The 26,555-nt window shown below is 36.2% G+C and overlaps 1 protein-coding gene across 1 annotated transcript in view; it reads left to right on the forward strand.

The window, feature by feature from the left end:
* The window catches only part of LOC145669780 (trafficking protein particle complex subunit 12), a 30,392-nt gene extending 9,050 nt beyond the window's left edge, over window positions 1–21,342 (forward strand). The window contains exons 4-8 of the mRNA XM_081738123.1: window positions 1,467–1,577; window positions 7,295–7,546; window positions 13,565–13,711; window positions 16,091–16,381; window positions 21,002–21,342. Coding sequence (XP_081594249.1) covers window positions 1,467–1,577; window positions 7,295–7,546; window positions 13,565–13,711; window positions 16,091–16,381; window positions 21,002–21,247 — 1,047 coding nt within the window. The 3' untranslated portion in view covers window positions 21,248–21,342. The remainder of the gene's footprint in view (window positions 1–1,466; window positions 1,578–7,294; window positions 7,547–13,564; window positions 13,712–16,090; window positions 16,382–21,001) is intronic.
* Window positions 21,343–26,555: the final 5,213 nt, after the last annotated feature.

Raw genomic sequence — 26,555 nt, forward strand, 5'->3', positions numbered from 1 at the left:
AGTAAAAATCTTAAGAGATACAGTCAACGGAATTACTGTTTCCACTCATCATTTTTAATAGTATTGATGATTTTACACAGAATAATTACAGTAGAGTTCCTAAAACTCGGCAATCGATAAACCGGTAGTCCGGATAACCCTGTCACACCCTGGTAAGGCGAAGAAACCCCGCGCTCAGACCCGTTCAGGGGTCTGTCTTATCAGGTAAATTACTGTACAGTGCGTACTCATTAATTTTCGTTTTCATGTATAGCAAAGGCTCTATGCCTTCATAAAGTACGTACTTTTCCTTTATTTAAGGATAATTGGGGCAGTTTATTCTCTATTGTATTCTCAAGCAATTAATACATACAAGTACAGTACTGTATTTTCTGAGGAAACATTCGTACTTACTCTGTTTTAACCCCGCTTGCGATAACCCGGCATTTTTACAAACTCAGCCATTCTTCGGTCCACATTACGCCGAGTTTTCGGGACTCTACTTTACTAATCTTATAGGTTGAGAAATGCATCTTGGATAAATATTATCGCCATATTTAAAAACAATAGATATTTTCTTAAGAATGGTTGCCGGCTAGAGCCTGTCTATTTCAGGTGTGCCCTCGGGAAATATGCGAACTATACTTCGGCCCCACCCTCACTACCCTCTGACGGAAGAAACCCTCCCTTTCCTTAGGTAAAATAATGAATTACCTCATTTCTGTTGTCAGTTTGCCATTCAGTCGTTTGGTCTTGACGAGTGAAGATCGTAGGCTACTTAGAGTGGCTAACAAAACAGAGCACAGCGAAGTGCATAAAATAATTCATTTTGGCAACGCTTCCGCATCCAGCAATTGAAAGATCTCGGTCGTAGCAACGTGTCTCTCCTCTTTCGATGAAGGTACGGGAAATCACACATTGACAGCAGCGCCAGAAGAGGCACAGTTGAAATAGATAGGCTCTATCTATTAAGTTGTTTTTTTTTATTATTATTTTTTGTAACAATTTGAAGATTTTGATTGAAGTGAAAAAAAAGTAATTATCTCGTGAGTGCGTGTAAACTTCAACAATTTCTTAATAATGTTTGTGTTTGTGTTAGTAAAATTTGTTATCATAATGTCCCAGTCGTTGTGTGTACTGCCTGAAACTACACACATCAATTCGTAAAGATCTGACGGATCGTTTTATGTGTATCACGTACATAATATTCAAAGTGTCAGATTGTCAACTCTGAAATTCAATTGTTTTTTCGCACTTGTTTGTCTTCCATAGCAAAGTTGGTCATCGTGACTTGCTTAAATGCAAATTCAGATTTTCTATGCTGTCGATTAATCTTGTATATTACGTGGTCATACCCTTCTTGATTGTCTGTTAAATTCTTTGAACAGTTCGCATCTCTGCAACTTTGGAATAACAAGTACGACTATTTGTTTCTCATAAATGTAGCTACTATCTATATATATCTAAAAGGAATGTTTGTGTTGTAGGCTGGATGCTACAGGGCAGCCATCAACCTTACTGGAAGGCTTCTCACGATCTATGGCCAAGGGGCTGGTCGCGCTGGTCACCCGAGCAAACATACTGCACATTCCATACAGGTAAATAAACATAATCGTAACACTTTACGATTATTGGAAGGAACACAAAAAAATTGATCCTTATACTTTCAGAGTATCAAACTCTGGTTTTCAGATTGTCAGGCATATACTGTACCACTGAACCATTAACACAGTTAGTTTCCTTATATGATTTCCAACTTTCTCTAGCACCCTGGCACTGTGAAGAGAATGGTTATTAACTCGGTCGACAGCAGTATACGCACAGGCGCTACGAAAGAACCTAATTGACTAGTATGAAAGTGTTCTGTCCTGTCATGGTCTTGGTCTCAACATGAAGATATATAGAGAATTACGAAATGAACGAATGAACGTCGATGTGCGTTTGTTCTAACTCATACCTTTTACCATAATCGTTGAATATCTCCTTTTGAAATATTCCTGAAGATTTCTACAGGATTTTACAAGTGAAGGGTTGACAATGAGAAATCACTAAACGAACATATTCGTTCAATTCGTATGTCTTGAAACAAAAGCTTTTTGGTTTATTCCTTGGAAATCGAGGCTTTGTTATTATTTATTTCCTGGTACGTACTTAAGTGGCTCCAGATACGACCATGACTAACGTAGAATAATTCATTTTCATTAGTGTATTTCTTACAGAAATATTTAAATATTTTTAATAGGAAGATTTTAGTTATTAATGTCGAAGGGGGGAAGGGGTAATAAAGAGTGCTACTTCGTAATAGCTTGATTAAATATTTATTATGTAACCTAAATATTTGTTTTGAATAATTTCACGGCATATTAAAAAAAAGTGTATAATCATCTAAGTTTAACGTTTAACGTAGATTTAAGGTTATAACTGCATCTTTACAGAATCCCTGCTAGAAATAAGCATTTTTTTACAAACTATCACAAAATTGCGTAATTCTTTCTAATTATTAATTAATTTTTAAAAATATACATAAGTTCTTCACAGGAAAAGACTTTCAAAAGATGATGATTCAAGTGCAAAGATTTCACAGTATTAAGTGTTTAAATTAAGTGCCGCGTGAGACCACGTTGGTGTCATAACAATTTTCTTACGGCCACGTGGTGCCAGGTTGTTCTCACACAACTTCTTGTTAGCTTATGATCTGTGATGAGTCACTGATCTTACCTTTTACATTAAAAGCTATTGCAGTATATAGTAGTAGGCCTGGTAGTACGAAAAAACAGTCTCGACCTGTGGAATTGTGAGTCCAACGTGGTCTGTACTACTGGAATAGATAGTGTTAAGGAAACGGTATCATGATTGTCCTTTTTTATCTTCTTCTTTCTTGGTACGAGTAGTGTGCTTGGATTTCTTTTTACTTGGCTGTATGTCTTTATCACTACTCTTAATTGAAAGGTGATATACATATCACAGAAAAATGACTCGTTTTCACTATTGTCATCTTCATCGGATAACCTTTCCCCTAGAGTTCATATATCCGCTTTTCTTTTTCAAAAGCACCCGCCATTTCGAAGAAAAGCTTGGTATGGCACGCATGCGTAAAAATTGTAGCACAGTAGCTTCTTCGTACTATTATTTAACAAACCTCGTTATCCAAAGATCTAATTATTATTCAGGTCACTCAAAATTGAGGTGAGATAATAATGACATGGAGTAAAAGTACAACAAAACGTGCAGATGTTGCCGCTATACTTAACTCGTTACTAACCTATGCGTTCGTATTTTCCCGGGAAAATCCGGACACAAACCGCTAAAATTGACGTGGTGAGATGTTAATTACACGTGGTCAGTATGGCTATTCCGGGCGGTGGTCTGTTTGAGGACGCGTGAGACCAACGTGTTATAACAAAAAAGTATCAATGCTGCATAGTACCGATAATACAGAATTACCGAAAATGAATAAATTATTAGTTAGAAGGACGCACAGAAACCAAAAATGAAACATTTTCGGCATAGCGGGATGTTTTTCTTGCAATATAGGTGGTACTTAACCTGTTAACCTCATCATTGTTTACCATTCACACGAAAATCCTAAGAAGTAAGATGAGTTGCATGTAAATTGCCCAGATCTTCTTAGTTAGGTTTCAGGGAATTACAAAACAATACAGTGAATAATACGTTAATAGCAGTACAGAAAAACTAAAAGAAATGAACAGTTTTATGTATTTGGGAAGGAAACAAGCAATAATGGAAGTGAGGAAGAAGAAATGAGGGAAAGGAGGAAGATTTTACGAACAGATAAAAGGGCTATTATGGAATGAAAGAATATCTAGTAAGATAAAATTACCACTGTACAAAATAAATGGGACGGCCCAGCGGAGACATGGGTAATGACCGAGAAAGAATGGAGAAGGCTTGAGGTGTCGAACATGAAATTCCGAAGAACAATTTTGGAAAGAGCAAGAAGGGATAGGATAAGAAATGATGTAATTAAGTAAAGAACTTGTGGAGCAAATCTTAACCCATTGGCACATACATTTTCTGGCAATTAAAATGGAATCAATCTTTTTTTTTTTTTTAACAAAATTAAATACACTGCACGTTATATTTTATTATCGTCAATTAGCCGCTTTGCTACATAAGAAAAATTAGTAATATGCTCCTTTAGTCACTTTTTATTATTACTTAAACGCTCTCTCATAGACAATGTTTTTTGTCTTAAAAATTAAATAGTACTACTGTGGGGCTGAATTTGGATTTGAACAACATCGAAAGTGTCACTGTTCATCTCAGCGACCCCAAAAAACTATAGATTCGACACTAATATCGGTCATTTTTTGATCATTTTATATATGTACCTCACTCTCGCCCAAGTTTCACCTTTAAAATGAAATGGTAAAAACCATCCCAAGCCCGAACCTCATATATGTTGAAAATTTGATTGAGATTGATGGAATGGTTCAAGAGTTATTAAGTCACAGACATAATTACTTTCATTGATAGATAGATAGATAATGAGTTATTCATTCATTAATTAATTACTAATAGGGAAATCCTGTATACTCATGCTATCTAATAATGGACAATCAAAATACAAAGTGATGAGACATTCCACATGCGTACTAACATTTGAGTTAGTAGGAGGGAAACGGCATGGAAGGATGCAGAACGGAAATTTTCGTTAAGTTTGCGCCAATGAATTAAGAGAAAGAATACGGAAATCCAAACTACGATGGTTGGGACACTTAAGAAAAATGGAGATTAACTGTATATCAACGCACATGAAAACATGAGAAATGACAAACGACCAAGAGGAAGACAGAGAACAAGGTGAAAGGCATGTACGAAGCAAGAGGTATAAGGTAGAGCGAGTGAAGGATGAGAGATGCTGAAACGATAAAAGAAGGTGGAGAGGCCTCGTGAATACTCATACCCAGAAGGTTATTTATGAAATTATTCCTGTTCAGTTTATACCTAGAATTGACTTTACTGTTTGGCTATGTTCGCATGGGTAAATCTGGATAAATGTATGACTACATTTGGCAGAGTCTTTTAGTTGTGCGAGTCATATTCTACGTTTTTGATCGACTCTTTTCTAATCAATTTGCTGTCTTAGAATTAAAAGTGTCCCACAGTGCCCCTAAAACATTGAATCGAGAAAGACCATTTATAATTCTTATTTTTGGTAATATTCGAAATAAAAGGACAGGAAAAAAATCATTTTCCGCTGCAAACAATTGCAATGTACATAAGAATTACCAATTAACTAAAAAAAAAGTATGTGAACAAGATTTGACCAATAATTAGTTTTTGGATTAGGGGCCACAAAATTTATGAACGTCCCCTAAATCGAGTTCTCGTATTTTCTATGGGATAAGTATATCATAATGAGTTAAGTGATAGTTTGGCTTTGGCTATACTATATATAGTTCTCCAGATATAAGGCCTACATGAAAATTTTTAACTGAAATGTATTAGATCTTTTGTTAGTAAGACTATTCATGGCTTTGGATTAATTGTTTTAACAAAAGAGACACTGACCAAAGCTTAAAACTTTACTTTATTTTAAATTATAATTTGTAACTGTTTCGGATATCTAGCATATCCTTCTTCAGCGGGAGTGTACTGCCATGAGAGGAGCGACGTGGATAGGAGTACAAAGAGAAATTTCATAACAAATATGATAAGAAGAATAGAAATGATGGAGGACGAAGAGGAAGGAAGGAAGGAGAGCATACAGAAATTCTACAGACAGTTAGAGAAGAACGGTTACAGCAAGAAAGAGTTAGAGAAGGAAGAAGAACGCAGGAAGAGGAAGAGAGGGAGAAAGAAGAATGAAGAAGATGAGAGTGGAAAATGGCATGGCATAGAAAGTATGGGAGAAGAAACGGAGAAACTGAAGAATTTATTGAAGAAAGGAGGGGTCAGAACTTATAGAAAGAGTGGAGAAACTTTATTAAGATCAATAAAGAGGAAGAATAGAAAAGGAACTAAAAAGATTAATGAAGAGGAAGAAGGGGTCATTTACAGGGTATGGTGTGAGGACTGCGATATGTCATATATAGGAGAGACAGGAAAGAGAATGAAAGAAAGGATAAAACAACATGAAGATGATGTTAGGAAGAAAAAAGATACCAATGCCATATACAAACATGTTAAGGAGACGAATCACGCAATTAATTGGGATAAGACGGAAGTATTGGAGATGGAGAAAAGAATGATAATAAGGAAGTGGAAAGAAGCGGATTGGATAAAGAAGGTAGGAAGAGATAAACTGATGAACTGGACAGGGGGATTACCAATTAATGAATCATGGCAAGGAAGTTTGAATAACATAGAGAAAAAAAAATAAATAAATAAATAAATAAAAATAAAAAAAAAATAATAAAAATAAAAGACCCTTATAAGAACCAAAAATAAAGGAAGTGATTAAATGGAAAGTTAACACGAAGACTTATAGGATGTGCTGAAGGCCTCGGTAAATAAGAAAAATAAATAAATAAATAAAAATAAAAAAGTACAACAATGACTCTATATATGACTGTTAAAAGAATTTAAAATTTTTTATAACAATGAATATATATATGACGGTTAAAGAATTTAAACTCTGTTATAACAACATTTATATATATGTCTGTATTTTCATTAATTTCGATCGTGTCTGAAGAAGGATATGCTAGATATCCGAAACAGTTACAAATTATAATTTAAAATAAAGTAAAGTTTTAAGCTTTGGTCAGTGTCTCTTTTGTTAGATCTTTTGATCCAAAAATTGACTCATAACTTAAACTATTAAGCAAGAAACAAGTTATTATACAAACTCTATAAGTTAGTTAGTTAATTAAGGTGATATCCAACAATATTTCATATCTTCATGTTCCCTGAAGACAGGCACACCCAAGAAAGAAAGAAATTACAAATAAATAAATAAATAAATAAAATAAAATAAATGTAAATGGAAGTGAGTTAGTATAATATAAAACTGTAAGTATATTTTATAGACTCATGAACTATTCCAGCTTACAAACTTTTTTGTACGTTTGACAGAAGATTCATACATCTAAGGAATCTCAATAATCAGATACGTAAATGATGGGAAAAAGTGAAAAAAAAGTTCAATTGTTTATTGCCGTTAACAGAAAAACTTAGTAGTTTTTGAAATATTTCATATACTATGCAGTATATCTATCTCCTCGGAACATGAAGGTAAATATGAAAAAATAAAATAAGTGTTCCTTGTGTTCTTTAAGCACCTTTGTCAAGTAAGTATTTGTATATTTGTATAAGAGATAATGAAATATGTTTAATTTGAAATTCCCAGCTATGGTTCACGCGAATAGCGTTGCACGTGAAGCTTCGGTCGTTCTCTGTCGCTGAAGTGGAAGCAGAGCCTTTTGGAGATTTGGATCGCCCTGATCTCTACTTCCAGTTCTACCCTGAGCTCTACGGAGGGAGGATAGGCTCCATGGTGCCTTTTAGTTTTCGTCTGGTCCTCGCTGAGCTTCCTCAGTACACAATGAAACACCAGGAGGCCCTCAATCGACTCCACACTCTTTTAGGCACAGTGCGAAAGGTAATGAGTAAGACTATGTTTTCTCCCTACTAATTTCTGAATCACAAGATTGTATTCTTGGACACAAAATTTAATAAATAAAAGATCCAGATTGTTTTTCAGTGCATAATATAGTAAACTGTTCATTTAACGGATTAAATGGAACAGAAGTGTCTTAAAACGGAAAGTTCGTGAAATCACGAATTGTGTTACTTTTTTAACATAGGGTATTACACTTGAATTATACTGTATAATGTAAATGTAAAATATTTAATGTTCAGGCGCTCCTGCTTCCTATATTCGACTATTGTGTCGTAGCATATAATGACCTATCAACTGCTCTTTCAGCTAAATTGGAACGTATGTACAACACACGCATTCGATTTATCTTTAACCTCCGTCGCCAGCCCGGCATTGAATGGACTTGGCTGGCTACCGCTCCACCTTCGGAGGAAACGTCACATTTTAGTAAAAGTGTTTAGTATCGTTGCAAACAAGACCCCTCCATATTTAAACAATAATTATGAATTCGTTGCCGCGTCACTAGAGCAGATAATTCTTTGCTACTTCCTAAACATCGCACAGAGACATACGACAAATGATTCGTGTCTACTAGTATCCATCTCTGGAATAGTTTACCCCTGGTCTAAGAAACTTGAAATCAAAAGCAAAATTTGCCCTAGAAACGAAAAGCTTGCTAAAGCAGAACCTGTCCAATTAACATACCCGTTCTCAAATAAACATAACTCAAGACTTTTGTCAGATTCTTTGCAACTGCCATATTTATATAGTTTTGTGTTGCATTAGTTATTCTTATATTTTGTTGTTAGTAAATATGTATGTGTGAGTGCGTGTGTGTGTTTTGTAAGAAAAGGCCTTACGGCCTTAACCTTGCTGCCGTAGAAAAAATGCAATAAATAAATATTAATAACAGAAAACTCCTTACAACTACGTATTAGAGGGATGAAAAAGTACTTAAGCTTCTGTTGCTTTCCCGCTGAATGCTGTTTCTTAATAATCAAGGATCGAAATTGCCTAAAATAATCAAATATATCTTTCCGAATTACATGTACTATAGTTAATATAGATATTAATGAAATTCGGACTGTTAAATCCGAAGTCTGTTAATTTGATAGTTTACTCTACACTTGACGTGTCTTAAATGATTATCGTGCTAACGGTGAAATGTCACATGTCAAATTTTCACTAATTAACCTCCTTATGTCATCGTTCTTTCTCTCCTCAATCGTAGGTTGGTAGGCAACATAGAAATTTTAAAACTTTTCTCTCCCTTAGGAAAGCTGTTTTATACTTTGATAAGGTCTTTTCTCATAACTGCATCTAGATATTTTATTCTTGATCTTCCTCTTCTTCTACCTTTCCCTCTATGATCCAATCGGAGTGCGAATAAGATGGCCAAGCATGCTGTTTCTTCTCTTTCCTATTTTCTTCATGATCTGTCGTCCTTCATTAGCTTCCTTTAGCACGTCTTCATTCCTTTTCCTTTCGGTCCATGATATGCGCAGCATCCTGCGCTAACACCACATTTCAAATGCTTCCAGCTCGGGTATTTCAGCTTTTCTCAGTGTCCACGTCTCTGAACCGTAAAGCGCCACGCTCCATACCCGAGTCTTAGTAAATCGTTCGTTTTCGAATGTCCAACGACACATTTCTTCATGTTACAGTCCTCTTTTCCTATTGAATGCTTGTTTAGCCTGCGCTATCCTTGAACTTACGTTTTTTTCACTTCTTCCGTCTAAGGATATTAGACGTCCTAAAAAGGAGAACGTCTTCGATTTTCTCTCCCTCTAACCTTACGTTTACGTCATAGGGAATAAAAAAGTTATGCAGAAAGTAAATTAAAAAGTACAAGAATCTGTATTATGTAATAATGAAATAGTAAAAAAAAATCCAAATCATATAGAACAATGTACTTCGTTTGGCACTCGTGTATCTCTTCTGTTTATTTGTTAAATATTGAAAACGCAAGATATACAGGGGTGCAAAGGTAAGTACGTTGTATATGAAAATGTATCACATAGTGTTTATTAATAATTAATCCAAACCATAATTGATTTGTACATCGAAATGACTAGAACTTGATTTGGAAATAATCAGGCATAGAGTAAAATAGTGAGAATAAATACGAAGAGGGTCTGATAAGTTCTCGGCCCGACCCAGAAGGATTTCAGTTAGAGACGAAAGTTTTAGGTTATTCAACGTGTTCTCCCAGAGGGTCAAAACATTTGGCATATCGTTGCTCCAACTTCTATATTTCCTATTATTATTATTATTATTATTATTATTATTATTATTATTATTATTATTATTATTATTATTATTATTATTATTATTATTATTATTATTATTATTATTAAAACGCCTCTTTGAAGAAAAAACTTTTGCAGTTGCTATAACCTCGTTATCATTGCTAAATTATTTGTCCTTTCAGAACTTTTTTAATCTAGGAAAGAGATAATAATCACGGGGTGCAAGGTCTAGAGAGTAGGGTGGCTAGGTAATGGAGTGAAACCCTAGGCCCTTCACAAAATCCATTGTTCTTCCAGCTTTGTAAACAGAAGCATTGTCCTGCAGAAACAACACACCTCTTCTCAAGTTTCTCTGGTGCTTTCCTTTAATAGCGTTCTTTAACTTAGCTAGAAAAGTGCAGTAAATACTCTGGTAAATACTATAGTTTGTCCCTTTGGAAGGTAATCTGATGACGAAATACCATTCTTATCCCAGATTATTGAGGGAAGCACCTTGCCAATGTGTCTAGCCTGCAACCATGGATTTCCTTTGTTGGCTTCTATTGCAAGAAGAACCTCCTAATTCCTCGCAACTCCTCCTCGGTGAATTACACGTTTAGCTGCGTCATGATTCAATCAATGACTATAAAGAAAAACCGTTAGTGCTATGATCGTCCCAGCTGGCATTTAAACTTTAAAAAAAAAAAAAAAAAAAAAGTTTCAAATGCAATGAATGGTTTCACAATTATATGTCGGAAGAGGGTCGAGCCGAGAACTAATCAGCTCCCTTGTAATATATCACAAGAAAGTAAAGAGTATTTCTTTAAAGAGTAAATAAATAAAAATAACTGAAAAACATGCGTAGGCTGTAAGTGTGTTATTTACCTTTCATTCTTCTATATTATAGCTCATTTTACGTGTACCTTCACTTTTTTTTCTTAGTAGCAAAATTTTTAGATATTACATGTCCAATGTGAGTAGGAGAATAATTTACCGTACATAAAGAATACTATAATTCGATCGATCTTAAGCATTTAAGGAACAATAAATCTCCAGCTGTTTATTCTTCCTTCTGTGAATGGAAAATAAAACTTTACAAGATGAGCAGAATATATCCGTTTTCCGTTTTAAAATCTCTTCACAGAAGATGAACTGAAATTTTCAATAAGATCAAAACCATTTACACGAAGAGATAATGCAATTGATAAAAAGAACCAGAACTTCCCATAGCGAAATGAATACAGAAAGTTATATCTAACTGGCAACAGTGAAATTATTTCCAGCTTGTAAGGTCTCTGATTATCATCTCAGTTGCTGTATTCTCAAATTATTTTTAAACACAGTGTACAAGTCTGTCATTCTTCAACAACCATCTCAAGGTCCTGTCGTTACCATTCTCCAACCTGGGATGTTGTTTCAAAATAATCTGTAAAGAGTTCAGTTGTATCTATCTAACCGAGAAAAACAAAGTATTCCTTGTTTCCTGACTTGGTACCATCCCAGCCTCCAGTCCAGTCCCCACAGAAACTCATTTTATCCTGTTTCTCATACTCACCACATTACGTGAAACCCTGACCCCACCCTAAAATCATTCAATAATGCAAAGTGCCCTCCTCCCCCCGTAACTACAGAGAAGCTCTCGAATAGTTTTCAGTCATCATGTAAATATAAATGCAATCTTTTAGGCAACATACCCTCACTGTATTTAAACATTTAGATAGCCGGTATGTCGAGTCAAGATCGTAATAAAACATACCGCCTCTGCTTTTTTTTTCCACTACGAACACTGCTTACAAGAGTTGTAAATGCGCAGGAATCGGAGTAGGTGACTGCCAAATAAAATGTGAAGTTTTCTCTAATGGACTCTTGGCCATTGCACAGGGGGCGCGGTGGCTCAGTAGTAGAGCGTTCACCTCCGGTGCTTGGGGTCCCTGGTTCGATCCCAGCTCGCGACGTGTGGACTTTGTGGTGGACAAACACCGTGCTCGTGGGTTTTCTCGGGGTTGTTCCGTTTCCTCCCACTTTCTTCATTCCACCATTTCACTCATCTCTCATCATCACCGTCTCCTTTAGCCTAACCGACAAATCGTGGGACGTAAAACTTAAAGATTTCATTTTTCTTGGCCATTGCGCCCTGCTTCCGTCCGTGTTGATTGAAGACGCTCTTTTTCTTTTAATACAGCAACAGTACTTTTGAAGAAAACAGGATTTTTTTAAGACTTAAGGGAAAAACCCTCCTGGACCCTAAAAGGCATATTACGATAGGGGAGGGCGCCATGATGGTCTTTGCCCAGGGGCTTAAGGTATGATGTCTCCAATACAGTTCTACTCGTCTTGGATGATAGTTGGAGGAGTAAAACAAGAACAGATGGCCTTCGTATAAGCTAAGAGAAAAATGTAGTTTTGATCATTTCAAGAAACAAATAAATCTGCGAGAAAACCGTTGAGAAAATGAGAAACTTTCATATAATGAATTCAGAAGTACCGGTGGCTGTCGAATGAAAGAAGTCACTAGAGAACTAAGCAAAAAGATAGATCATAGAAAATCATGAACCATCTAATAAGGGATTGAAACACTTAGGAAAACGTGAAAATGACTTCTAGTGTTATTAACTGTGAAACTCTTATGGACTAAATTACTGTCGTCAGGTCTTGTTAATTTATTTCCAATTTCATACCATAATTTTGTCAGTATAACATCGTTTTAAGTGAAAAAATAAAATTAGGCGTGAATATTCACGATAATTATGATGTCAAGATAATTGCATTTTTATTATTCCATTGTAGGTATTCTGCCATTATTTGCAGGTAACTTGATCCAACTAAGAAGCTTCTATGCTCCACGGCCTCCCGCTAACCTCTTCGTCTTCACGTACGATTTCTTTGTTTTGATATCGTCCATTAATTCCAGTCTCCTTCGTCCCCTCCCTCGCTTTCCTGCCACCATACCCTGTAGCATGTCTCTCATGATATAGTTCCTTTTTACCCAACCAATTTCTCTTCCTCTTCTTAATAATATCTAAAATTGCTCTTTTCTCAGTCATCATTTCTAACACCTTCTCATTCATTTTTCGCTCGATCCATCTGATTCGCTCCATTCTTCTCCACACCCATATTTCGAAAGCTACGAGTCGTTTCTCATCATTTTTGTCTAATGTGCATGTTCTGACCCATACAGCACAATACTCCACACGAAGCATTTTATGAGTTTTTCTCAACTCTCCATTCAAAGTCCCACAAAATATATTTTCTTCCTCCTAAAGGTTTCTTTCGCCATTCCTATCCTTGCTTGTATTTCACGTTCACATTTCATATTATTACTAATAATACTACACATGTATCAAAAACTAGTCATGTGTTCTATTTTGTCCCCTCCTAGTTCTATATTTCACACCGACCCCTTCGTTTCAATCACTATGGCTTTGTCATTCGGACATTTATTTTCATCTCATATTCTTCACAGCCCTTCAAGTTTTCAAACATCTTATTGACTTTCACTTCTGATTCTGCAATAAGCGCCATATTATCTGCAAACCGTAATATCTTCATTTTTATATTTGATGTTAATTTATTTATTTATTTCATTTAGATGACATTAAAAACAACGACTATAAAATAACGTCGTGTAAAATTTAACGTGTGATATGAAAAAGAAATTTCCAACAGATGTGTACTACTACACGTTCCCAATCCATGGCTCAATTAAAATTTGATATCCTTACTCCTTAATATGTTGTTGAGTTGTGCACTTCCTATACTCGATTACTAATAGTAGCTTTGTATATTGCAGATTCTTCAGAATTTGGAAGAAGGCTTGTGTGAAGATGGTAGTCTAGCGGAGCTTAGTCAAATAGATCGAACTGAATCCAAGAAGCTGTGGAGTTCTCGGGAGCTGAGGGTGCTTTACTCCATTGCCAACTGTGCCCTCTATCAGAAGGTATGCAGTGTATATCAATGAGAGATATTGTGATTAGGATCGGGCTGTTACATGCGTATTGTACGGTGTGGAGCAGTGTTCCCAATCTTAAATCTATATAATGAACCTAGGTACATTACATATAGAATATAAAGAAATGAATAATATACGTTAACCGAAAACTATAAGTAATCGTATCGTTAGAGCGTGAAAATACACTAGCAGTTTAAAAAGACAAAATGAGCAATAAATAAATGTAATAAATTCTAATATCTTCTGTTTTAAGGTTTCTCTCGCCTCTTCCTCGGTGCTTCTAAACTTGACATATTGATGGAATTTTTCACTTTGGAAAATCATGCAAGTCGAATTAAGTGCCTTTTAAAATGGAAACCTAGTTCATTTTGTTCCACATTTCTAAGTTATAATGATAAAATTGTCATCTTTCGAGAAAAAAAAAAAAAAACTTGGAAATATGCTCTAATTAAACTAATAATTATACAATGTCTTCACTTGTAGAATACAGTCCATACAAGGTAGCAGATGTTAACTACGTTGATTATTCTAAGAAAATAGATATGAAAATCGTAACACTAATATTTACTCACTTCTTCTAGAAAACATTTCTTAAGTTACAGAATAAATGAAGCACTAATGTCGCACCTACTCTAGAAATCAGATTTTATGAAGCAATTTTAGATTTTTGAACCCATAAGTACGAATCCAATTTATCGGCATTACTAATTGTAGAAAATGTGTCATAAGTTTGATATTCAATCAGAAAATCTGGGTCAATCGAAAATAAAATACGAGAGTCCATCCACCGCGAAGAATGTTTATTCAAATTGAATGTGAATTTGCATTTGGTGTACCACAACACGCCTTTATTTTTAATTAACGGTGGCAAGATAATTTTATCTATTTGAACATTAAATATGCTTCCTAAATACTAAATATACCAAACAAACCAAATCACTTCGCGTCAGTGGCGGCGATTGGACGTTAAAAGTGGGGGGGCAAGTCATGATCTGAATATTTGTATATCACTGTTAGTTTTCCTAGTTGTTTTTAACACTGTGATGAAAGGTTGTATAACTAATAGGATACTAACTGTTTTAGTTAAAATACCATATATCGTATTTAATGTTTTATTAAGTAAATTGACAAGAGCAACGCAAGTAGGTTCTCATAAATAACGAAACTGTTAGAAGAGATTTGATTGCTTGCTCATGGACATCTTACAATTCTGTCTGGAATATTGTGATCAGATTATTTAATAACAAATTTGGAAAACAAATAAATAGAAGAGATAATAGCAATCATAGTAATGAATAATGAGGCTTGTTTTGTAGAAGTTATATTGAAATTGGGAGTTTTAATGAACAACATATATTTTTAATTCCACGCATGCCATTAAATGTATGTTATTATTCTTACATGAAAGACAGTAAATACTACTGGCATATCTGTATCCTATGACATTTAAAAAAATACGCAATTGCAATGTTAATTTCTTTTAATTGCAATTAAAACGCAATTCCTGTAGCTTTTTTAACTCAACGGGAAGACAAATAACCAATACGTACTCACGCAACGACAAATATTATATGGCACCATTTTTTCTATGAACCAGTTATACATACAAAAACTTTTCATTTCCAAATGAAACTATATACATTAGAGGGTCACTTCAAAAAGTGGAGGGAGCAACTGCCCCTCTCCCCCCCGAATCGCCGCCCCTGCTTGGCGTAACAGTCCAATTGTGGGCCTAAGCATCCTCCAACGCCAACTGTCAGCAACCAGCTGAACTACGTCCAGTCTAGCGACGAGCAGGTGGTCGTCCTCTCACTAATCGGCGTATCCTCCAACGCCATCTGTCAGCAACCAGCTGAACTACGTCCAGTCTAGCGACGAGCAGGTGGTCGTCCTCTCACTAATCGGCGTATCCGGAGCTTTCTAGACCTAATAGTCGTCACGTTTTTTATTCACGCGACTCCCCAGTTTTCCTCACGACGCTGGGTGGAGCACCGGCCGGAAATCAAACCCGGGACCAACGCTCTAGCCACTGGATTACAATGTCCCCAAATATTAAATATGCATGAGTAAATATAGTACCGCTTTGATTCCATTAAACCATTTGTTTTTCTAATATATTCCAAACATTGTAACGAAAGTAATTTAACCTTATTACTTTTAAAATAGCAAATTCTAATTTAGATTACCTTTTTGGAGTGAGCTGTTTCAGCAAGTTCTACACTAGCAGCTTACTAAGTGTCGTAACAAAAGCTTCAAGGACCCTCGGGTAAACTATCGCCATCAGAAGTTTCTCCCTAACATTAATTCAGTATCTTAAAACTTCAGTTTTCGTTAGATATTTAATAATCTTATTTTTTCTTGTTTTAGGATTACACGCTTGCTGTGAAAATTCTTGAGATCCTGATTGAGAAAGATGTTGTTCACCAGCGGGCGCTGCAGTCTGCACTGGGCCGCCTGTACCTGCAGCTCGGAGACGTCAATGGTGCTGAGCGACATTTTAGCATCGCCCGAGAGATCCGAAGAGCGGGGTTTGCTGCTCGGGAGCCTGATATCCGAGAGCTCATTGACAAAGGTCTGATCGCTGTGGCTCAAAACGCTTTTCAGGAAGGCTTTGAATGCTTCCAGAAGGCCTCGCAGTTAGATTCCACCAACGTCATGGTTAGTCATTTTATTTTTCATTCACCTCTTTTCCTTTTCGTAATATATATTTAACTTACAATGAAGATAAGATTATAAACACTTGTGACCTGTCATATTGGTTACTAAAGCAAACGCCAAAAATATAGGCGGGTTGCGCGCGCAGCAAAAAGAAGGGTGGAGAGAGCAACAGCCAACTAGCAACGTACGCACTTGCCACATTTATATTTGTCTTGCTCAGTCACTGTCAAGGTTTCATGTTTCGTGTGCGTGTTGAAGATTGGTTACAGCAGAACGCAGGGTTTGAGCTGTGGCTGAGTAAACGGCTGTCTGCTTACTCCTGCAACAGGAGGGGAAGGAGGTGGCACATGACAAGGGAGAGTTGACAACAGTGAGCTGTAAGGTGCGCGTGCAACCCGCCTATATTTTTGGTGTTTGCTTTAATTAAAATTACTTAAATAAAAGATCAATTATAAACGGTTAATTTTCACGTGTAGAGAAAACAAGATTCATATTTTTTTCTTCAATTAAGTTTTACAAACAGATGGATGAGTCATCCTTTATAAGCAGGTAACCCTTTATGCTTGTTCTAAACATGGCGAAATGAATCATTTTGAAAAAAAGAAAAATATATTCAGCTCAGAGATATACTGAACAACACTTATTTAGCGACAACGCTAACGGTTTTTGTGTATGAAATAAATATGAATAATCATCTTGAACTATATACGGTTAGAGAAACAAGCAAAAAGGCTAATACTCACCGCAAAAAATAGCAGTTTTCTTCTACATGTAAGAAGCAGCGCTTTCGGAAGAACCTACTTCTATCATCAGCTTGATTAAAATTCAAAAAGTGAGATTTGTGGTGGACAAACACAGTGTGCGTGGGTTTTCTTGGGATTCTCCAGTTTCCTCCCACTTTCTTCCACCATTTCATTAATTTCTCATCATCACCGTCTCCTTAAGCCTAGCCGGCATAATTGTGGGACGTAAACCTTACAGATTTCGTTTCATTTCGTGTTTTTTCATCCCTAAATTATCCACAGTATATAGGGGATTCCCAGATGGATTATGTGCCTGAACAATGTCATTCTATCGACCGATTCTAAAAACTAAAGAAATTAAACCTAACTATAGCGTCAACTTTATACGAAAGAAGGAGAATTCCCGACACATGTTTACAGAAAGGATACTGCGAACATTCAGTGTACTCATAGTTTTTCAGCACATTGAAATAAAGCAAAAGCTAATATTTATGAAAATTTTCTGTGTAAGGGCTATAATTTTGCAAGGAAATGGACATAACTAAAGGATGTTACAAAAATTTGTCACGATATTTTGGGAACAGATTCCCTACACCAAAATAAGAAAAACGTTCATATGGACCTGTGCTCAAAAGTGGATAGTTTCGGAGTTATAGTTGCGGAAAACGTGAAATAAATGAACTTTAAAAGTTAATAGCTCCACTATTATGGAGCCTGTCGTAGTCGGGTCAAGACATCACTGAGGAACTGGTATGTGGACTATCCAAATATACATGTTTAAGAATGTATATTTGGCTTCCACCATCACAACATGGCTTTTGAATTAAAAAACAATAAGTATGTTTTTGGATTATTCATCGACCTATCCAAAGCTTTTGAAACCATTGATCATGCAGTTCTTTTGAGTAAGTTGCATGTTTATGGTATTAGAGGTGTAGCCCACAAATGGTTTCATTCTTATTTATTTAGTAGACAACAAGCGGTACAGATATCAAAATTGGTTCCAGATAGGGTTCAAGCAACTTGTTCTTCTTTATCAAGTGTAATCAAAGGTGTTCCCCAAGGTTGCATTCTGGGTCCTATTTTTATCCTGCTATATATAAATGATTTGTTAGAATATATGTATCCAGCAAAATGTGTTCTATACGCCGATGACATCAGTGATTATATCAAGAAATTAAATAGAGGAAATCTGCCATTTTTACCGACAAATTGGTAACATGGTTAAGAGCGAACAGATTAATTATAAATCATGATAAATCGGTTCTCTTACAATTTTATTTTCCAAAGAAACCGTATATATCATTTAGAATAAAAATATCTTCTCATTCTCTCCAATATTCTTGCAGGACAAAGCTTTTAGGTGTAACCATAAGTGACGATCTCTCGTGGTCTGCTCACATCTCCACTTTAAACAAAAAGCTAAGTAGCGTGTATTTCGCCTTATATAAACTTCAAGGTACGGTGTCGAGAGGAGTACTTGTTAGCTTTTATACGCCAAGCAGGGGCGATCCGGGTAATCCCCCCTTCCCCCCCCCCCGAAAAGGAAACTTTCTTATTTTATATAGAAATAAGATTTTGTATCCCAAGAAAACGTCCATTTAAATAGCATGGGAATTTCTTCATCTCCTTTAGACTCCTAAAAAATTAAAAATATTCACTTTTGGCAATTTTCCTGTCGGTTAGACCTGGAAATTTTTATTTCTGATGATTCACTTAGATAACACTAACGAAAACGTACAACCATACCGAATGTCAAGTTATTATCCAATTCTAAGCACCTAAAATATGAGATTATAGGTTTAAATAAAAAGGCCCATTTAAATAACATGGGGAAGTTCTTCATCCCCTCTTTAGACCCCATAAAAATTAAAAATATTCACTTTCGGAAATTTTTCTGTGGGCTTGTCCCGAGAAGCTACAATCATGCGAAATTTAATCATTGTAACTTGGGGGTGTAAAATGTGTTCCATATAAATAACATGGGAAAGATTTTTCACTTCCCCATAAAACCACTCTAAAGTTTGAATTTTCTATTTTTACTGATTTACTTAGGTAGTGCTAACGAAAACGTACAAGCATACCGAATTTTAAGTTTTTATTCCAATTATAAGTACCTAAAACATGAGATTATAGGTCCGAAAAAAGACCTATTTAAATAACGGGGAATTTTTTCATCCCCTCTTTAAACTCCCTAAAAATTAAAAATATTCACTTTTGGAAATTTTTCTGTCGGTTAGTTCCGGAAAGCTACAATCATGCCAAATTTAATCATTGTATCCCTACAGGAAGTTCTCAATAATTTGTCAGCTCATGTAGTTTTATATATAGTTAGGATAAACCCCATTCCAGAGTTTGGAACTCTTAAAAGTAGCTCTAAGTAGCAGTATTAGAACCCATCCCTCCCTCTCAAAAGTCCGTCCTGGATCCGCCCCTGACGCCAAGTTTAATTCAGTAATTAGCTTCGGAATAATACATTGGGGAATTGCTGAAAATTGTTTAAGCACTTTCCGATTGCAAAAGAAAGCGATTAGAATAATTTTCGGATTACCAATAAAGTCGTCATGTAAAAAGTGTTTCATAGAAGCAAAAAATTTAACACTTCGAAGCTTATATATTTATAAATCTATTGTTTTTACTGTGAAGAACATGCATCTTTTTACCTTTAACAAAAATGTTCATAGTCATAATACAAGACAAGACAGTGGTATATTTGTGATGCATCAAAAATATGCTAATATAAGCAAAACTGTATATATGAATTGTGTTAGGCTGTATAATAAACTTCCTATGTACTTAAAAAAATATGACTAATATTATCGCTTTTCGTAAGAAGTTATTTAACCTACTTGCTGTAAAATACTATTACACTATTAAGGAATATTTAAATAACTCATTAAATGAAGAATTGGTAACAAACTTGCTTCTGAGTACATGCCAAGTGTGGCATAAATGGTTTCCTAATTACCATGTAAATGATCATGTTTATAACGTAACATATCCTATTTTATGGTTATATATTTTAGTAAGACGCATTAAGTGTAACATTATGTATACCTTCTGCTACCTGATAATATTTTCTCTTTATTTCATTGACAACTCTAATGCTTACATGAGAATTTATCGTGTTTTCTAAGCTAATGAAACAGGCAAACAAAAGAAATGCTCCAGTATTTGCACACCAAGTTTTAGTGAGGTAGATGGAGAGTGATCAAGTACTCCCAAACAGTTTCTCTAAAAATGATTGTGCAAATACCGGAGGTTCTGAAAGATTGGATAGTTCACATACTAGTTCCTCAGCGATATCTTGACCCGACTACGATTGGTCCTATAGTAGTGGAACATATTTTTGTAACACCCTGTAAAATAATGAAATGAAATTTCTATTAAAAAATTGATATTGAAAATAATTACATACAAAGCGTATTACAAAAAGGTTTGGAGAGACTCAAATTTCATTGGTTCATCCTACATGAGATAACACAAATGACAAAAATTGAGTAGGGGTACCTTTGTTCTTACATAGGAGCCCATGATTTACAAGAAATAACAAGCGACATGGCATCAAAGCGGCTTTAATTTCTCTAGGAGGAAAACATCTTAGGTTTACATTTTTAATCCATTAGGATTCGTTTCAGTTGAACAACAGGGACCGTTAAGCGGTATAATATAACTATTGATAGTTTCCACTGCGTCTAGAAAAGCATCCAAAGGCATTACGGAGGCTAAAAAAGACATTAAATAGCACGAAATATTTCATACCTCCATACTGTTCATTCAACAATGCTTATCACTACCTAACATATGAAAAGAATCTCTGAGACACAATAGGTTAATTAGAAAATCGCTGATCAATATTACTTGTGTTGTTTTGCAGATCATCAATAACATGGCGGTGTGTTTGTTGTACATGGGCAGATTGAAAGAAGCCCTGCAGCTGTTGGAGGAGGCCGTGAACTCGAATCCCACTTCTGGCCTTCATGAGAGCATGCTTCTCAACATCTGTACGTTGTATGAGCTAGAGAGTTCGTACAGCAACCAGAAGAAGCTGAATATGTTGAAGCTCCTCAGCCAATACAAAGGGGATGGCATTTACGTTGGCTGTCTTAAGCTACAGATGTGAAATTTAGAATTAATTATATACGCTTTTAAATGGTCACTGGAGATGATAACTTATGTAAGATATAATTGTTATTATATTATTTATTGTTATTATTACACAGGAATATTTTATTTTTTTCTTTCTTACTTTCCATTAAAGTGAGTACCGCTTCCTTTCCCATTCCTTGTCGCACAGTAATTGAATAAGGATAGATATAGCTAAAATTACATTATTTTAGAAGGCAGGTAATAAAGTTGATTGGTAACAATAAATATCACCTCCGAAAGTACAGGTAACGAAATGTTGCTATAAAACTTTTTTTAAGTGAAAAAAAAAATGAAATGAAATATTTCAGTTTTACGTGCCACGGTTATGCCGGTTAGGCTAAAGGAGACGGTGATGATGAGTAATGAATGAAATGGGGGAATGAAGAAAGTGGGAGGAAACGGGAGAATCCCGAGAAAACCCACGCACATGGTGTTTGTCCACCACAAAGTCCACTTGGCGGGGGCTGGGATCGAACCTGGGACCCCAAGCACCAGAGGTGAACGCTGTACCACTGAGCCACCGCGGTCCTTTTTTTAAAGTGAATTCATATTATCAATGAATACAGAATGCAGAAGGTAGTGTGTCATTGATCAGAAGAATATGTTCCTTACTAGCTACATATAACACAAGACGAATTTGAAAAGTACTTTTTCTTTTAATAATATGTATGTCATCACTCCAAATTATTTTAATATAAGTTTAAAACAGCTGTAGATACTTTACCAAGCATATCCAAAATCTCCGGTTTACACTAAATATCAAGAAGAGTTAAGTTTCTTTTCTATTTTCCATATGCAATGAGGACTTGCCATTAAATGCGTCTGGACTAAATCTTGTAATGAGTTGTGCTTTATCTGAAAATTATTTGAACGCCGCTTTACAAATGCATTTTGCAAAAGAGGGCCCAAGGAAGGACTGTATCAAATGCCACTTTATAGGAAATATCAAGTTAATGCTTTCACTCAGTATTTTACATTTTATGGCAAAGTAACGGATAATTCATGACAAGGGACTCAGTAAGAGCTAAAACAATGAACTGCGACGTAAATTATGAAAAATTAGAAATGCCGTTAATAATACTATTTTTCTAAGCACGCACGCACTTCTAAGGAATAAAACAATATTTGAAAAAAATCAGGGAAATATTTAGACGATTGAATAGAAGTTTGCTTTGATTCATTCTTCTTCATCAAGCAGTGACGTTTCTAATGTATACTCACTCTGCTACCTGTATGACATGTTTCATGCACTGCACGAATATAGTCTTAAGAAGCCGCCTTTCCGTAGATCGATGTCTCTCTATTGCACCCTTTGACGTCGACGCTTGCTCCACACGTTTCGTGTCCACTGTCTGTGTGTTTTATATGTCGCCGTGTCACGGTACTCCTACCAACATAGTACCATTAATTCCAACACCAAGAAGAAATGGTCAGAGCTCGATGTACGAACGATTACAATCTCAACGGGATTGCGAGACCAGTAGTTCTTCTTTCGGTCTACTAGGGTTTGTATATGCGTCATCCTGTCGTAACAATATAAAGATATGACTGCTTCTTATATCACGGCACGCTACACGCGAATGACAGTGATGTGTGTGTATGGAAGCAATGGATAGAAGAGAATCTTGTGTGGCAATGATCGGACAGTAGACTGTCAATTTCAATTTCTCTGCATCGGTGACTATAGATCGTCGTCCAGTTATTGGATACTGGAGTACAGTAATGGATGTAAATTTGCCTGAAGTCTGAACTCTGGACTGGCAGCATGCATGTCTTCGGCCTTCTTCAACCGATCCAGAACCACGAACTTCACAGACTATAATAGTGAGTGCAATCTATCAGCGTGCATTGTCAACGGAATAGAAGGTATGATAGTACAACATGCGATCTCACCTGGTACAGTCCGCAGCAAAGAACCTGCAACATGGGCATGTAAGTTTATTGTGAAACGACAAAGTTCAAAATAAGTATGCAGGGCAGGACGCTGAGGTTTCTCCTGGCGTGATTCGTGCCACTTAGACATAATATTGATTCCATGCGCTGTTAGGCGTAGTTTCACAATAAACTTACATATTCATGTTCCAGGTGTTTTGCTGTGGGTAAGAGAGGTTCTTGAGATTGAAGTCATACAGTTTCTTTAGATAACTCTAGACGTCATTTTTCAGGAAGACAATGGCCAGTCGTATGCATCGCGTAATGTAGGTTTTCTTTGAAGAACGACGGATACCGCTGCTTCTCTCGCTTGCACGATAGCCTAATATGACTGCCATGTAAAGATAGGGTTGAGCGGCACATAACTCAAGCTGACGAAGTTTGTTACCGTTTTGTTTCAGTTGCCCACAAAGCTAATGTGATAAAGTGCCATATCCCTGCCAACACTTAGTCAGTTGGCTAAATGCTTAGTACTGTACTTTTAGTATGGGAGACCCGGATTCAATCCCTGACTGATGGAAATATATGTGGTTATGCTGTAGGTCCTCGGTGCTGAAACGGAACGTGAAACCAACACAGAGAAGAATGGTCGAGTTCCAATATTATCTGTCCACTTTCTTGTTAGACATGATCCTCCCATAGTGTTGGACTTTCGGGTAACTATTTAGGCTGGAGGGCATAAACGCATTTAATTTCGTATACAGTCACGAGTAATTTTCGAGTTTATTTCTGGAATTTATAGAATAGATTTTCTTCACATTAACGGCAAGCTCTCGTCAAATCGCTCTCACGCTGAAGGTTTTGAGACAAAATATGTAGATACATACCCACATCTGCTGACGAGACGTGTTCAGCCAGATTTAGCTTTCTAGATTCATCCAATGGCTGCATGTAGATCGTAAAACAAAATTAGAGCAATGATTTCAGCTGCATACACCCTTCCACAAACTAAAGCGTTATAGATACCTTCCGCTGAGTCACTGATAATGCTATGTCAATTGTCAGAAACCTGTTAGTTACACGTCGAAGGAATACGTGAAATTCTGAATTCAGTGCTACGTAAACTTGATAGAATGTCATGGACTAGTCAACTGCCCACGTGCCATAGTTCAGATAGTTTTCTGGGCCACGGTGGCTCAGTGGTAGAGCGTTCACCTCTGGTGCTTGGAGTCCCGGGTTCGATCCCAGTCCCCGCCAAGTGAACTTTGTGGTAGACAAACACCGTCTGCGTGGGTTTTCTCGGAGTTCTTCCGTTTCCTCCCACTTTCTTCATTCCACCATTTCATTCATTACTCATCAACACCGTCTCCTTTAGCCTAACCGGCATAACCGTGGGACGTAAAACTCAAAGATTTCATTTCAGATAGTTTTCGCTGAATGACTTCCCTCAACGACGAATATCATTACAGCAGAAGTCGGTGTTCATGTTTTGGCCTTCAGGTGACAGTTTTTCTAATACCAAATCTAATGATGGGCACTCTCTTGGTCTGGGATCTTTCATTGCGAAGACCGTCGTTCTAGATCGAAATCGTTATCCTCTGGGTCATGGGTAAGTTGAATCTAAAACCTAAAGTTATTGGAAAATCCATGACGATGTATTTATACAATTTAGTTGAACAAGAGCTGATCGTGATTCCTTGTCGTTTTGGTCATCTTTTTTTTTTTTTTTTTCGTAAATTTTTGGCAATGCTCAAGGTCACCAAGTATCTCCCGCCGAGATTTCAAGGAGCAGTAGCGTCATTGAGGAAATCACATGACAATCAAAAAATTGGTAATATTGTACACTTCGTCGTCGCATCTATTAGTTATCTATTTTGCCACGAAGGACACTATTTGCGGCAATTATGAAGTTCATTCGTAACAAATTCATTAGATACTTTGTAGAGTTTAAGGCTGCGCCTCCAGTGAAACCAAATACGAAGCGAACTCAAATTCCTTCAGTGGATCCGAAAATTTGCAATTGCAAATTACAGCAAAGTCCCTCTTTCTAAAGATACAGGGCAATGGGCACGGGCATTCCGTTAACAATTTGCGTCAACAAAGGCAAAATTTGCAATTTAGTTGGCGATAATCGGCCTAGCAGTTACGAATTTTTGCATTGCTGTACGCAGAATTTTGCGAGGGTTGATACAGAATGACTCTTGCAATCTAAATTTTATGCTTGAAAATTCGAATCTTAAGCTTTTGAGAAAGCGATAACAAAATACTAACATTTTGTCACGTAACTAGGAAGAAGCAGTTTGCTGTATTGAGTCAGAATAAAAATTTCTATGGAGATTAAGAATCTCCTGTTCCGTTTCAAGGGGGTTTCCTCTGGGGAGCCATGAAGGCGCCAATATCCACTTTATTAATATTACTCTATAAGGTGTGTCAACTATGAGAAAATATATAAAATGTGAGACTTCCACAAGAAAATTGGTTTAACATATTTAATTCATGAGTTCTGCCTTCAGCGGAAGCCTGTCTTCATTAATACGAACACTATTGAATTCACTCAAATATTTTGATCAAATATACATAATAAATACAAAATTATATTATTCTCGTCTTTTCTAAAATGAATATTTGCACATAATTTACTCGTATTTTCCCCTAACATTGCTTGTAGAGGCACTTCCTAAGCTGAAAACTGCATCGCTTCGCCTGCAGATGACTCCTATTGGGACGATTTCAAATGAACAATCCCAGCAGGTCAAGATCATTTGCATTCTCAACTTTTCGTTTTCGCCCAATTCGCAGGTTGGATCTAGTGGAGGCATTGCATTTCGCTTAAAGGTGTTGGAGAAATTCGCGATCGTTTTTAGTGTAGGCGTTCCCTAAAATCAATCTCGAACTTTTATGTACCGCCTCTACGTTTATATTTAATTTTACATTTTCTTTTTAACTCAAGAATGTTTTAAAGAGCAGTACGATAGATAGAGTAGGTATCTGAATTCCTCGTTTTATTGACTGTCAATAGCTTAAAAGATACGAGAGGATCCGTGGGTCTACAGCACAGCATAAAGTTCTTTTATAAAGTATTATCAAGAATGAATTGGCTCCTTGAGAAATGGCAGCCAGTAATCTCTTACCAGCTGATTGCAATTTGTCTCTTTGTATTTTAAACGTCATTGCATAGTTAGTTACCCAACTAAATTATATTAAATTAACGAAAATACAAATGAAATGTTTAACGTTCCACGGTTACGCCCTTTAGGTCAAGGAAGATGATAAATAAAGCAATTAAATGATGAAAGAATTGGGGAGTGAGAAACTGGGAGTACCCCAAGGAAACCCTTAAACACGATGTCCGCAAACGTACCAAACGTACTTGGCGCGGGATCGAACCAGAGACCCTACTCACCAGACGT

The sequence above is a fragment of the Thermobia domestica genome, chromosome 2, assembly GCF_964235325.1.
Source record: "Thermobia domestica chromosome 2, izTheDome1.hap1.1, whole genome shotgun sequence".
Taxonomy (NCBI): domain Eukaryota; kingdom Metazoa; phylum Arthropoda; class Insecta; order Zygentoma; family Lepismatidae; genus Thermobia; species Thermobia domestica.